Raw genomic sequence first — 15987 nt, forward strand, 5'->3', positions numbered from 1 at the left:
GCCCTAACTTAACACCAATTTAGTATGTCTAGCTATTTGCACATGATAGCAAATTAACAGGAGCCGGTACCTACTTCAGTGAAAATACAGGTAACATCCCATGAAGGCTAGAACTATTTAATAATGATGGAATTTGTAAAAAAATCACCGTTGTTCCTCCTTAACATCTGGGCATATTTTGAAGCCAATATTCACACAACTACAACTGTTCAATTGATGCAACTCAGTAATTTTTATTGCAACTGGAAGACAATACATCACAGAAACTTTATGGTAGGTTTTGGGAAAGTGTTATTTACAATAATAATTGATGAAATAGTTTGTCTTTGGCAATATGATTACACATCAAGAAAATGTAAAATGCAAGTATGCCTCTAAATCAACATTTTTATATTTCCTAAAGATCAGCTGATTGCACTTGCCTTCGGACTGCTCATTTAGGTAAACACAAATACAACTTAACATCACTGTTCATTCCCCATCACAGTTCGTATTTTAATATTGATGAAATTGGCAGTTTCAGATGCCAAGTACAGGAAAAAAATTGGCTTATCACTGTACTAAATTAACTTATTGGCCAGTTAAGGTCCTGTGACCCTTAAGCATTGATACTAAACCTCTTGGTCTTTTGATTGCTTTATCACTTTTTTCTGTAAAACAAAATATTTCAGAAATTACAGATCAGAGTATAAAAAAAAGTACAAGTCCATAATGCTTTTCATACACACACAAATCATTCCCCCCAACATTATACATTATGGCAGTTTTAAGTAGTGAGTGTGAATGATGCAGGCATGGAACTGGTTATCAAATACAGGTATGACTTTCAATTGTTGTCCCACACACATACTCATACACTAGTACAATGCTCTAGTAACTTAAAAATGTACTCAAGTTCAATGTCATCTGAATGAAAAAAGAAAGTCTTGGGATTTCAGGCCAGAGTAAACAAATGAAAAAGATTCCCATTCTAGGTGATCAGCCATCCCAGAATCCAGCACGTAATTTTAGCATCCAGTAAAATCCCTTCTAGCACTGAGGGCCAGCACAAGTTGTCATTTATCCCTTAAACCCTCAGATGATGAGCTCTCATAACTGCTGGCCTGATCCAAAGCCCAACAAAATCCACTGAAAATAAAAAAGTGAAACAAAACCCCCTTCCATTGACTGTGAAAAGATGTTACATCAGGTCAATTTCCCCCTCTTTGCAAAAGGAAATGTGATACAGTAGAAAAACCATTATATAGCTTCAGATAAATATACCTTGTTTCAATGCTAAAACAAAACAAAATCCAAACTCCCCAAACCAGGAAAGGCTACTTATTAGAACAACTCAAAAGTGACCTTTAAATCATTTCTGGTTTTAAATGTACACCAGCAAAATACAGCACCATAGACACATTAGTTTGAGACTTTTTTTTTTTGGTCAGTGAAGCTAGTACTTGTTTGCTGAACTGTGGAAGAATTATAAGGTTGTGTACAAGATCAAAGATAAAGCAACCCAGCTGACAAGTCTCTGCTTAGTTCAAGAATAACCAGTACTAAAAATAAAAATGCAAAAATAAAAACCCCTAATAAACCACCATCAATTAATACTTTCTAAATAAAAGGGGATTAACAGATGAATTCACAAATGTATGCAGATTTATACAGAACACTGAATGTTGTGTGTAAATCCTTATAAACTCCAGCTCAAAACAGAAACACACAAAATGTATAGTTTGACTTACACATCCCATTTCAAAGGAAGAGACGTCATTACAACTTGGTAACTGTGCTAACTGCAATATAAACCAAACAGAAATTCAAAGTTTGGCAGATAACTAAGAAGAGGGTTATCACTTAGGTTATATAGCAAAGTGTTGATGTATATTACATAGAGTAGTATAAATAATAAAAAAGTATTATTTAAATTAGATCACAGTGCTGCATTATGTGCATAACAGTGTTTGATATATTACTGGAGGGCTGTGAAGAACACTACTAAAACTTAACTGGTCAGACGGTCAACACTGATATTCTGTTACAATCAGGAGGACGTATGGTTCAAATGCTCTTTTGGTGGCAAAGTCAAGAAAATGTTTCAAAATATTTCCTGTAAAATATGCCAATGAGCTATTCAGGCAGTGGTGACATACCCGAAGGAGCTGGGTTTGCATTCTCCATGAAGTGAAGTAAATTGCATTACATCTGCAATTGGAAATGCATTCCTTCAATAGTTTTATTCGGATCCTGGAGCACAGGAGAGTAATGTTTTAAAAAATGCCTAGGGCCAGATTTGAGGAAAAATGGTAATAGTGAAATGGTAGATTTCCAGGAGCACGTGGGTGTCTATAGTTCCACTGACTGCAAAGCAGCTCAGACACCTTCAGGTTCTAGAAAATCTCAGATTGCTCCTTTTTACAACTTTAGATGATTTGGGAGCCAAAATCTCAGTGAAAGCTACCGAGAAACCGGGACAAAGTGCTATTTTGGTCATTTTATCCCTGCTGCCATCTGGTACAATTTAGGATTTTATTCTCTGCTAAAGTATGTTGATGTAACTCTACCTCACTCCAGTGAAGAATGCAGCCCTCAGTTTCTCTGTATCTCTTCCAAAGGTAGACAGTAATTCGGTCGAACACTGGGAGCCGATGCACCTCCCCTGGGATTCCCTTCTCCCCTTAAGGTAAGAGAGGAGCCAGAACATGGTCCTCAACTGAATTGCCAGAGAGAAGAGAACACAGTCACAGGACAGTTCTCTAGGCCCACATGGCACACCTCCTCACTCCTACACCAGGCTTTTCAGCTGTAAAACCCTGTGATCTTGGTAGAACTACTGCTGGTTTTGCCGGGAGATCAGAATCAGACTGCTTTCAGAAACAGCTAAGGGGTTATACATTAAAGCTGTTCAAGACCTGTGCTTGAATTTTTAAATGCAGGCAAAATCTGCATCAAAATGCAGTAGGGCATCCAATGGCTTGCAGAACACAAGCATGACCAGCAGATTTCACCTCCCTGCAGACGCTGGTGGAATCTGCTTGTGGCAATAGCTCTGACCTGCAAGAGCTTCTTGCTGCAAAAGGCATAGTCCAAAGGAACCCGCCGTGAAGTCCAGTGACCCTCACAATTCACACCTATGTGAAACTCGCCACTGAATGCTTGCTGACCTACTGGGATTCCCCTAGCCCACACCTGTCTTGGAGAAAGGCTAATTTGGCAATACTGATAGAGTGAGGAAAATGGAAAGTTAGAGATTTGATGACTTCTCACCCCAAAATGGCTTAGTAAGGAAAGCAAACAAGCAAAACCAAACCACTTCATGTCTGGCAAGTGAGAGAGTTCGTAATACAGTGCAATTACCACTCTGTTTTGACATGATTCAGTCAAAGCAGAGATAACTGGATTGGAAAACAAGTTGGTCTCAATTCTTATTAAAAACTCTGATGGAATAGAACCAGTTCTGACAAAGTTGCCATTGTCAGCCAGGCACAAAAATGGTTTAAAAGGTGGCTCCTAAATATTTTATATAAATCCAAATTATGTACTTCTTCTCATCAATAGTCAAGAGTAAGGGTCAATAAGGACAAGTTGTTTTTAAACTCCAGAAATGATCTCTTGATAGCATTAGCTGTCAGACAAACTGCTGGTTCCTGAACATAACTTTGTAAACTCCTACTGAATAATACCTCCTTAGCAGATCAGACTAGGAGCAACAAATTGTACATGAAAATAGATGCTTGCCAACATTTTAGGTTTACCAGCAAGTATATAAAGGAGTTCTTGAAGTCTTAGATAGATTATATTTATATATATATATATAAAAATATAAAGATAACCTGCCTAATTAGATATTTATGCAAAATGACTGTTTTCTAAGGTAATACTAGTGGTAATTATATATTTAGCCACCAAGAGTCCACATTAATGAATGGTACTTGTTCAGCAGAAACTGATCTCATTTGCACTGACACACTGCAACCAGTGAAGCTGCTCTGGAATTAGTGTCGTGACTGTGGACAGAATCTGGCCACTGGCACACAACCACATCAGTTTCTCTGGAGGACAGAGATGGCTGAGCCATGGTTTGAGTGTATTTTCTGCCACTAAATTTGACTTTTCAACGTTGCTTTTTGATAAATATTAAACCACTCCCGAGTTGGTACAACTACGCATTAATGAGCAAAGGTGGTGGTAAATTGATACTGTAGTATTTTATGTTTTAAATGACTCTCCCCAAAGTCCGTAAAAAGATGAAGTACCAAGTTTTCTTGTGCAAGGGTTGCACGGTTCACTGCCTGCCGACTCTGGCTGTAGGGAGCATGGATCTGGGATGAAGCCAATTACCCCAGTCCAGTCACGCAAGAGAAAAGCTATGGCTCGTTCATCTCTGTGCTACCCAGCGAAGGGACTGGTCATTCCTGGCTTCCCCAACTTTATCTTAAGGGCTGCAGGCAGCCAACAAAAGTTAGTATCCATGTACTCCCAACTTATCTGGGAATCAACCCTGCACGCATCGGCCCCAGCAAACTGAGGGGAACACAGAGCTGTTCCTTGCATCACCCTTGGCTCTCTCCCTCCTTATCTGCACCGCTGGCAGTTGTGCTGGGCTCCAGCAGCTCTCAGGCAGCTCCTGGATCCCAGGACATGCTGGGTGAGATGGGAGGAGAGGTGGGTGAGATGGGAGGAGAGGCGCCATTTTGCTATGCTGCCCCCAGTGCAGCCCTGTCTTTACAGGACAAAATGCTTGCGGAGCACAGAAACAGGTCCAGACCAGCCTGCCCTTCAGTCCTTCCACTTCCGAAATGAACACACATCACGCGCATCTCCAAATGCAATTTTTAGTTCACTCCACTGAGTGGGAAGTCAAACCCTTCTCTAACTCACTCTTCATAAACTAGATCCATCTGGTGAAACTTCTGCCTGAGACAGTTGTTAGGGATAAATATAACCTATATTCTTTTTAAGAAACAGACCATTTTGTTCTGTTAAGTGGTTGGTTCCTGGGTTTTCTTCTTGCCTCTAGTATATTCTAAGTGTAGAATTTTTCATGCCAAATTCATGAATCCAGGTGAGAGAGACTTATTTATTTCACAGCTTCCCTCTGCTGTAGGGATCTCCAATCTAATAGTTGTCATTACCAGGAGAGTAGCAGTATACCTGAATCACACTCTCTGTAACACTGTTTTTTCTCTGGACACCTCAGTAAGGCTCTTTACTAACTTAATTTTCTCATGGCAAATTAGCAAAGCTATTTTCTTGTCTACTTATTCCTGAATCAAATCAGAGAGTTTTCCTCAATTAACCTCCCATTATTCTCTTGATTCTGTCATACACACTCACTACTAAATTTGCCCTCAGATTATTGCGTCATGTTACACATGTACAGACGAAGAAAGGACACACTTTTACTTTTTTTTCTTTTTTTTTTTTTTTCTTTTTTTAAACAGAAGTAGGGAGAGGGGGGCTGAATGTGCAGACAAGGCAGTATAATTCAACCATCCAAGCCCTACCAGAGCATGAAGATTTTATTTTTTAATATTGCAGAGTAAGTTCCCCAACAGTCAGTGTTTGTCCCTGAAGAAGGTTAAACCTTAAACACCTGCTTCAAAAAAACCCCAACAACAACAAAAAAAGAACCAAAACAAAAACAAAACAAACAAAAAATAAAACCCAAAAAAACAAACTCTAAGCCTAAGGGCTTAAAAATTAGAGGCATAGCCTTTTTCTCTATTTTCTATATTTATATGAAAATAATTCATGCTTCATGCTAAATACATTATTTACCTTACAAGAACTTTGTCATCTTTGAATAAAAAAAATTGTTTGCTTTTTGTATTCCCCCCCCCTCCCAAAAGGAATCCATGCAATGTGGATCAAATTTCTTCTGCTGGCTACGCTGGTTGAATCTGGAAATCTGTTGTCATTTTTGCACAGATGAATCCTGACTGACAGTAACTGCACACTCATTTCTGAGGGCAGTGTAGGAGATCTGTTACTGAACTTCTGAATTTTACTGTTCACCAATATCCTTTCCTTTTATTTTTAAATACAGAATACTACTAATGGCAGGTTTTGTAGCTTTGTTTCCCCAGTTAGATCAAGGATTTGATCCACAGAAAAAGATTCTGATGTATTTCCTTCCTTAATATCTACTGTGATATTCTTAGACTTGATTGCTTTTCACTCAGGCAGTTTAGAAGACATAGTGTGTTTTTCCCTATTACTATTATTTTTTGCACGCAGTGCCAATCTTCGGGCTTATGGCTTTTTGAACATTCTTTTAATTTAATATAGAAGACAGAATTCAATGATTAACGATGCTACTAACAGTGACCTCCCCCCTCCCATTTCTTCTCGTTATTTCACTGAAACCCATTGCATACATAGTTCAAATTTCCCCAAACTTAAAGTTATCAATCTTCACATTATGAGCCACATATAGTACGTGAAGCACTAAAAGTGCATTACGGTTTGCGCAGCTGCCACCAGTGGCTGTCCAAAGACTTCTATGGCACAACGTATCCAAGTGCCACTAGATGGTTCTTGGTTTGGTGTTGAGAAGTACGCGCCTCCTCCTTCCCCCAAATCTCTTTATTCACATTCACTTCTAACCCAATCGTAAGGCCATTAAAAAAAATTCTTAAGGGCCAGGCCTGAATGATTACTAAATTATGCACAGCTCTTCTAGTATAAGAGGGATTTCCAAGAGCCCAATTTTACTCCCATCACATTAATGTTGATGTCACTGCGTATTCAACCATGCATTTTTGACAAGCTGGAGAAAGCAATGGCGATTTTGGCTTTTTTTTTTTGTTAACTTTTTGTCTTCAGGTAATGAAAAGCTTTTGTAAATTAGCTGAGTGTCAGTATGAGTTCTATGGCTTCAATCTCCTTTAAAAATAAAAATCTTAAGGGTCCAAAAAAATAAAAAAAAAAAGAAAGAAACAAACGAAAAACAAATAGAAAGAAAAACAAAAAAGGAAAAAATTGCTGATATTGCCACAAATCATTAGAATTCACCTGACGTGCTGAAACAAAACTTTGTAAGTTCAAACAAATCATTGATTTGTTCTAATTTTTTGTGGTTTCCTTTTGCTCTTTCTGCCCCTTTGCCGTCCGATTGGTGATGTTGTTCAAACAGGATCGAATTCCTGCTAAATGCAGGAGCGATCCTGCTGCTTCTTTCATCTCCTCATCGTCACTCTCAGGGGGCTTTTCTGTACGTCTCTTTTTAAGAGGCAGTGTGTCACTTGGTACTTTTTTCGCCTTCATTAAATGTTGCCTTTTCTTGTGCTGGGATGCATACCCACTGTCAGCTAAAGAATCCTTGGTCTCCTTCCGATTTTGCTTTTTGTCCTCCTCTTCTGTTTCACTATGGCTCTCATGGCTCTGGAAGCTAACTTCACTTCCTTCACTGCTGTCTTGGCTACCTTTAGTTGCAAATTCATACTGGTCGTCAGCAGAGGAAGAGGAAATGGAGTCACTAGCAGGTGATGTGCTCCTGTGGTTGGAAGATTTGGCACTGCTGTAGTTGTGATCCTCCTTTGGGTCACCGCTAACAACTGGAGAGCCACAGGACTGTTCGCTTTCTGTCCGCATCCGGCAGTTTGTTATTCCATTCCTGTAAAAACAAATTAAAGCAGTCTTAGAAGCCACAGAGATGTGATCCTGCTTCAGTGCAAAAGATGATAAAGCCAACTGACAGATAATCCAAAATTATGACTATCGAAGTGATGTCCATGCAAGCTGGCTTCAAAGCCTGACTCAAATTGCTTGTGGATTGGATTCAACACATAAAACAAGCCAAAAGACACATGACAGCACAAGAGGCAGGACCAAGTAGGGGATGGTTACAAATAAATGATGTCTGAACACTCCTGATTTACGTTTCAACTAATAGTTTACACTTCTAAAAAAATTAAAAAGAAAAAAAACCCATTATTTTATCTACTGTAAATAAACTCTGATGAGTTGCATAAATATCCTCTCTCCTTTTCCACAGAAAATCATACTACCAAAAATGTGGGGAAGAGACACTAGCTTTCTGGAGTACTTCTTTGCCTCCTCTCAAAGACTCTTTTCCAGGTCTAGCATTCCAAGGGTAGGAGATGTTTCACCTGGAAGTAGCACAGCTTCCATTTAGAACTTCTGACAGAAGCAGCAACTAAGTATAAAACCCAGGTCCAGTCACATTTCTGATTGTGATCTGTTTATGAATAATCTTAAAAGCAATAGAATCTTAAGCCACTAGCTGCCAACAAAATATTACAATCTGTTTATAAACAATCAGTAGGAAAAAAAAAATCTGGTTTTGCTCTAGAAGTTGTGATTTTCCCCTTTGGTTTTATGGCATTTGGTGCTGTGGGAACTACTGCAGCACGATATATTTAAAAAATAACAGTGTTCCTTTCTGCACTGCAACATATTAGAACATTGCCACTGACTACAATACAGACTACAATGCTTGCAAGTCTGTTAGAGAAGGGACTGACCCTGTACAGTGCTTAATTCCTGCTGAAAAGGAGGATGCTCATCATTGAGTAAAGGCATCATCATTGCCACCCGCCAATTCACCAGCCTTGAACTGCTCTACCAGTGAAAAAAAACCCAACCAAGCAAGACCATTTAAAGTATCATATGATAAACTGCTTTAAAATCTACTCTTGCCATCTTCATGCTATCACTAGAGTGCTTTTGCACACTCACAGCAGTGCTGGATTAAAACCTTTTGTTCAACGCACACACTGAACATAGGTATTTCTTAAGAGGAATGGCACAGTGGCAAGTCCAGAGCATTACTGCTCTTCTACTTAAAAAATGGGAAGTGCTTTAGATTTCAAGGAATGGACCTCACATCTGGCTTCTTTATAGAAGAAACAGCAAAGTATTGTCCATTTCTGAAAGGTAAGGCTGAAAGGTGGAAAATTTAAGAGTGATACATAATTCCACAGCTCCTATTCATCTAAGTGCTCTTGTCTGTAGAGCTTGCTGAAACAAGAAGCAGGCTTTTGTGAACCAGTAGCAGGACAATGCTAGAAGGTAGCAAATTATCAGTCATTCCAAATGTTCTTATTTACAGTATTTTCAAAGAAATGTATGTAATAGAAGGCCCAGTTATTAGCAAAGAAAGCCTCTTGCCAACCTCTTTTGCTCAACAAAATTATTTTCCCCAAGATTTTCGACTAGCTTTATGATCCATAAATTATATACAGAACCCAGAAGGAATACACAAAGCTCCTTCAATTATTAATAACTATATGCAATGTCATTCATGATTGTGCAGCAAGCCAGCTGCATTTACTCTGTGATGGTTTGCCACTGCAGGGGTTGTCATTAGAGGATGCCAAATGCTTAAAAGAAGAAATCATCCATACTAAACTAGTTGTAAGGTGAATTTATAACCAATTCCTTAAGATCAGTCATTACAAGGAAGTATGTGATGCATTTTAAGTGACAGATTCTTCATTTTTAGGGTAAATTTACATTTAAAGATGTTAAAAATTATCATAAATTAGCATAAAATTAAAGTTACTTGATTTTACTAGGCAGCTAATAGTCAGAGCAATGTGGCTCAATAAAAATCACATGCTACTAATTTTCCATTAAAAAATAGCAATAAATTCTCGCTCCAAGGAAACAAACACAGGAAAGAATAGGTGGGAACTCCAATGGGATTCCTACTGACTAGGTTATTAGTGAACAAGGCTTCTAACAGATGGGATTTAAATCAAGATGCCCATTTTTATGTTATTAGATCTACTCCTATTTGTTAGTTTGTACTGAGAGACTATCAATAAAAGGAAAGCTACAGTTCCATGGAACAGAGCAACCATGTGCCAAAAAGACATCCCTGATTTGCCCCGCTCTTGAGTCTCTGGTGTTTGCTTTTACATAAAGGGGCTATAATTTGGATTCAAAAGCTCTGCCCATGGGACTTACTCCAGATCTCAATCCTTTCAAAAAAGCATAAAAATAGAATGGAAGGCCTGGGATTACAGAAGCAATGTCCTAGGGGAAGGTGTACTACTATGGGTTAGCATCCCACAGGGAGTGACTGCAAACAGGATGATGACAAAGAAAAACAAGTCCACAGAAAGGTGCAAAAAATAAATCAGTTAAAAAAAAAATGGGAGGAAAGGAAATACCAATATACTTCAGAAGAAAGGCATCTATGGTGGAACTGGTCAGGAAATGGATAGCATTTGCATCTCAGAAAAATCTTTGGTTTTCACTTACATTTTGAAAGATTTCCAACCAGTTCTGCTTGGGGAAATAAAAAAGGAAGAGAAAGCAGGTCAAGGAGAGAATTAGCAAAGGATATTTGCAGAAAGAAGGAGTTATACAGGCAGAGTGTTTTAGGATACTCACAAGATCAAAAGTCACACACCCTGAAAGTAAATTAATCTGATTTATATCTTGATATGCAACAGCTCAAACGTAAGATGTGAAGAATTACTTACAATTAGTAAATTAGTAACTTAGTAAGAGTTGAATAAACTAATATCTAAACCATTCATAGTCTGTACATGCTTCTAAGATATTCTGAAGCTTTATATCGCTCTTATACAGTCACACACTCACTAAGAAATGAATCTCTGATCTACTTAGTTCAATCTAGATCATCAGCGGACAGAACTCCCCTGGGTTTCAGGGGACAGATTTTGGCCAGCTGATCTATTTTTGCTCATAGTTCTGGTTGTAAATCTAAGTTTGTTACTGAAACAATAATAGATTTTTAAAACAAGTGCTTGCTCTGATGTTTGGGTTATTTTTAAATTACAGAGGGGAAGAAAAGGTATTTAAGAATACTGTGCTTACTGTAACAGTGAGGGGAAATTTATTTCAAGTAATACCTTATTTTTTCCCCATTTCTTTGTTCAAAACGTTATTTCAAAATTTCCAGAAACTGAAGTATTTTCATGTTTTAAACCAGTGGCTTGCCCTTTCAGTAAAGTCCATGGGACAGTCTCTAGAGCTTTTCATCCTGCTGACATGGACTGTTTTATTTGCTTGAGGGATCTTAACCATAGTTATACGGATAAAAGTACCATGCACAGGTTCTTCTCAAAATACTTCAATTTGGCTGTAGCACAATGACACAACCCTCAAGCATTGCAGAGGTAAGTCTGGACTTTTGAAAGCCTGACTCCATGGATATGAGTTCTGCTACTAATGTCATCAGGAGCCAGATGGGACTCCCAGCAGCTGGATTAAGCTGGTAAGGAAATAACGTTTTTTGCACAAGTGTTAGTGCCTTTCCCTTTCAAAGGGGTCTTCCTCAGGGTAAGACGAAAGTAAGTCTCAGTCATTTTACTAAGGGTAGATATATCTCCCTTAAATTTCTCTACTAGCTTTAAAAAAAGATAGGTAATCGCATTCTGTTTGAAAAACGGCAAAAAGTTTTGCTGAAAAATGCTGTATTCCACACCAGAGACAGGTATATTCCTTTGATGAACAAAGCAAACCTATGTGGAGTTTAAATATCACCTTATCTATCTCTGATCCTTCTGGATGACAGATATTGTATACCCATAGGTGACAGTTTTGGTATGTAATTGGAAACACCCAGTGAAAAGATACGAAGAAAGCAGCACAGGTAACTTGGGTTTGTGGATTTTGACAGGTTCCAGGTTTGTTAAAAAAAGGTAAGACTCTTTTTTACTGTATAGATAACATAATTTCAAAGGGAAATTCAGGACAGTGAGAACTTTTAGCTATAGGTAGTTGAACTGACCCTTAAAACCATTACATACCAGCAGACAGGAGGATGAACAGCGTATGAAAAGTAAGTGATGCTCACTTGCTGTATGATGAGATTCTATCAGGGGTTATTGAGTTAGAAGTCAACAACAAGTCAGTCACACTACTGATAGAAGCTCTTACAAAGGTACTTCACAGCATAATTGTATGCAAAGAACCACAGTAAATGTGAGTCATGAACTGCCAGCAGAAAGAGCACTTCGTCACTCTCAACAGCAGATCTGAAGTTAAGACAAATGCAGCACTCTGCATTTTGCAAAGAAGAATCAAGTCAGCCAGTATTTTTGCTCTTTAGTTACTAAAGGATTCCTTCAGCTCCCAAGGATAACTCATCCTGTCTGTTACAGGTGGGAAGGGGAATGCAATGCAACAAGCATGATTTGGTGTTTGTTAAGCTGATCATGCCAGTAATAAGCAAGAACATTAAGAATATACAATTAACCTTTACCTAAGCAAAAATAATCATTCACAGATAATTAAGTACATAATTTTACTTATGTTTTGGCATCTACGCTGTACATGTTACTTATGTTTGGTTTATTTAATCATTGCTTGAATAGCTGCTTCAAGGGAGGGGAAAAATAAGCAAAAATAAAGCCAGCATCAGAAATAAAGTCACCATAATGAAAGTTAGGCCTGAGAAATAATCTAGTAATTGCCCTATAAATTTAAAGTGAAAATAATAATAAATAACAATCTTCCATCTTCAAATAAAATTAGGCACAAAATGCATTCCTGTCACACCCCAATGATCAGGAGCTGCACAAGGAACTGTGGCATTAATAGCAGAAGAATCTACTCATGGTGAAGTAGGTAAGGTTTGTTAGTGTTGCACTTTGGGGTGTTTTGTTGGTTTTTGGTTGGTTTTTGTTTTGGTTTGGTTTTGGTTTGGGGTTTTTTTTTCCAAAATAAAGGAAGAGCAGTAGCTCTGCCAGTACAGATGTACTTGCTTTCCCTAGTAAGAGGGAACATTTTGCTTCGGAAACTTGAACAGAAATTTTTTTTTACTTAGGGAAATTCTCCAGGAAGCTTGTGTTTGCAATTTACAGATAGTTGTGACATTCCTTGAGAAGCTACAAGTGGTTGGTGAGAAAGGAGAATTTAAAAAAATGGAAAAAACCCCCAAGTAATTTCCCATTAATTTTTATTTTTAACCTGCAATAATTTAAAAAACCAAAGTACTTCTAACAAACGCTACCAAAAGGAATTTAACCTATTACCTAGGCACAAGTGGCATATAAAGAAGTTTTCCCAAAGTTTTCAGCTAGCTGAATACAATAACTTGGATTCATTCTGGGGAAACATGAGCTAAAAAAGGCAGTTAGGCATTGAAGTCTACACTATCCTCCATTCCGACACTTCTGACACATCGACAAACAAAGAGAATGGCAAATCCAGCCAAAGCATCTTTACTGGGACTGGCTCTGCTTAGCTCTTCCCAAATCCTAAAGGTTTTACCTGCTTCTTAAGTTTTCCCACCAAGGTGGCTGCAAACTCTTCTTCCCTCTTTCTCACCTCCATCTCACACTCATTTGCTGGCTAGTGTTACAGGATGTGGTTTTTATTTGGCCTTCCCATCAGAACAGACCGCTGAACAGGCCATTAAGCCCCACTGGCCACGACTATCAGCACCATAATCTGGCCAAAAAAAATGAGGAAGCATGGCCTACACAGTACAAAATGCACTAAAGACCAGTGCTTCATGAACCCTGGATTCCCTGGGAGCCCATCTGAACGCTGTTCAGCAGCCCCTGTAGGTATCAGTGAACATTTGGGGAAAAAAAAAAGAAAAAAGCCTAATACATAAAAATTACCAAGGATATTTTGCAAAACATCTTTTGCAGAATAACCTGGACCGAATTACAAGGCCTATGCCACACAGCTGGTGATATTCTCTGTGGAAATTCCATCAACCTCACCTCAGTGGATGTGCCCACATCAGGCAGGTGAGGCTTAGGCTCAGTATGTCTACTGCACTGCGGCAGGATGCAGACACAGACGCAAACCACTGATGCGCTATGGATAACCAAAGAAAATTACAAGCATCATGGTGGAGGCTGTCTGCTGAATGCACTAAATCGTAGTTCAAATAGCTCTAATATTATAACAGCTTCCAAGCTTGTGCTCTTCCAAAGGGTTGGTGTAACTGATAACACCTCACTCATGTAGAAGGTGATTACATATAGATTATGTAGATTACATAGATTATATATCATAGAGCTTCTTGCACCTTGCCAAGATGCATGTTGGCAGGTGCACCGGCCACTTTGATAGAGACTATGCCTACTAAAGTGGACACAAAAGTCCTCCTAAGTAAACATTTAAAAGGTAGTTTCCAATGGATGTACATAGCAAGAGGTCACCTTCAAAGCACAACCAACTCCTTGCTGCATGTAAGGCACTACTGGCTTTGCCTGCTTTCATTGAATACCTTTGTAAGTTAGTATTTTCTTTCCTACATATCCAGACTATCACTGCATTTGCTTTTAGAATCTCTCAGGGAACTGTATGGGGATATAGTCTGCCAAAAATATATATGATGGATCTCATGTTAGAGACATGCTACACGCTGTGCAGCTTTGAAGCGTTATTCTCCCCTGCTGTCTTCGGGTGGGTCTTAGACTTGTCAGCCACAACATGGAAAATATGGATGGTAAACAAGCTAAAAGTGGTGTGAATAAAGTAAATAAAAAGCTACTGTCAAAACACATCCAATTACTCTCTGCTGTGGAGATTTAACACCAGAGGATGATTTTCAAAGTAAAAATAGTGTGGGATGCCTTTTCCATTTGTAGATTGGAACGAAAGGCCTATTTGTGCAATTTAAGCCAAATGCACTACAACATAATGATGTTTTCTCTCTCAACTGCTATTCTTTATTCATGGAAAGTGGCAGATTTGTTGTGTTTGTTAAATACTTTTCAGTAGGGTTTTTTAATCCAGACTACTTAATTCAATTGTATTTTATAGATAAAAAATAATTACATGTAATTACATGGGAACAGCAACACATTGGTACCTTGTGCAGGAACAAAATATGCTAATACACTGTCACACTGTTGAAGAATAGCAGAATAAACTTTCCAACTGATGGGAGCTAATACATCAGAAATCACAGATTTCAGCATCTTAGTCCAGTGCTATGATTTTGGTCTCCTTTCTGAATAACAGATTAGTCAAAACACTCCACCTAGTGCAAATTTAACCCAAGACCAAACTTTTTCTTACTCAGTTTTGACACTAACAGAACAACATACTGTAAGTTACTTGCATGCAGTTTGGGGGACAACAAAACCGAAGACCATTAAGATACTGAGGAAATAAATATGAAATTAAATAAACAGCTCAGACAAGCAAGGAAATTCCAACAGGACAGCACCTTACAGAAGAACCCTTAACTCCTACATATGGTAACTAAAGAAAACCAGTTAAGAGGTTTAATTTATTATGCAAGGATCCACTACCAAGAAAATACTAGAGGTCCCCTATATGCACAATGAAAACCACCTTTTTAAGGTGGTTTTAGGTCTTTTACTTAGACCACCAAAGAAACTCTTCTCAAGAAAATAAAGATCCATGTAAAAACTTGGAAAGAAGCTGTCTGGCTTCTCAATATATAGGCAGAGGCACAAAATTTCTGCAGATAACCAACAGGAGACTGCACCACCTCCTGTGGCTTCCCAGCAGACCTCCCTCCTGGTGAAAGCTGGAAGAGGAAATCAACCTTCCTGCACCTGAACAGGTCTAAAAAAATTCCGTGCCAGCCTGACTGGAGCATCTCCCCCTATGCAGGAGTGACAGCTCCATGTGAGCTGTGCTCCTACTCTTAACTGCAACAGAAGGTGGCTGCACGGATGCTGTGGTAAATTCCGCCTGCTGCACATGATAAGCAAAGTTATTCTCATGAGATGCCATGAAAAGCTCGACATCACAGGTCCTATTTAGCCCTGTGTATCTGAAGAGAGGGGTAAGCACCAAGAAACAGGGCGTCATTTTTACAGTAACTGATAACAGAAGTATCCAGTTTTGAGAGGACCAGATGATGTTCTAAGAGGCAGTGTATCCAGACTGACCTTATTCTTAGAGAAATTCTGGATCTTATCCCTGAGAAAAACAAGTCAAAACTGCTTGCTGAACTTGCTCTATTGCAGAGTCCCCTAACTTCTCAAAAGCTTTCAAGGCCTCTTCTCCCCACCCTCTACCCCCTTTTCAAGAATTAGAAAAGGGGATATTGCAGGAGACCTT

At 38.7% G+C, this 15987-nt stretch overlaps 1 protein-coding gene across 13 annotated transcripts in view; it reads right to left on the reverse strand.

Moving 5' to 3' along the window:
* Positions 1–208: 208 nt before the first annotated feature.
* The window catches only part of FOXN3 (forkhead box N3), a 218092-nt gene continuing 202313 nt past the window's right edge, over positions 209–15987 (reverse strand). For 10 of the 13 annotated variants that reach the window (XM_074868571.1, XM_074868576.1, XM_074868572.1 and 7 more), the window contains 2 exons: positions 10219–10242; positions 209–7603 (listed from right to left, as the gene is read on the reverse strand). In XM_074868571.1, coding sequence (XP_074724672.1) covers positions 7054–7603; positions 10219–10242 — 574 coding nt within the window. In that variant the 3' untranslated portion in view covers positions 209–7053. The remainder of the gene's footprint in view (positions 7604–10218; positions 10243–15987) is intronic. The other 3 variants (XM_074868577.1, XM_074868574.1, XM_074868573.1) reach the window with 1 other exon arrangement.

The sequence above is a fragment of the Strix uralensis genome, chromosome 4, assembly GCF_047716275.1.
Source record: "Strix uralensis isolate ZFMK-TIS-50842 chromosome 4, bStrUra1, whole genome shotgun sequence".
Lineage (NCBI taxonomy): Eukaryota > Metazoa > Chordata > Aves > Strigiformes > Strigidae > Strix > Strix uralensis.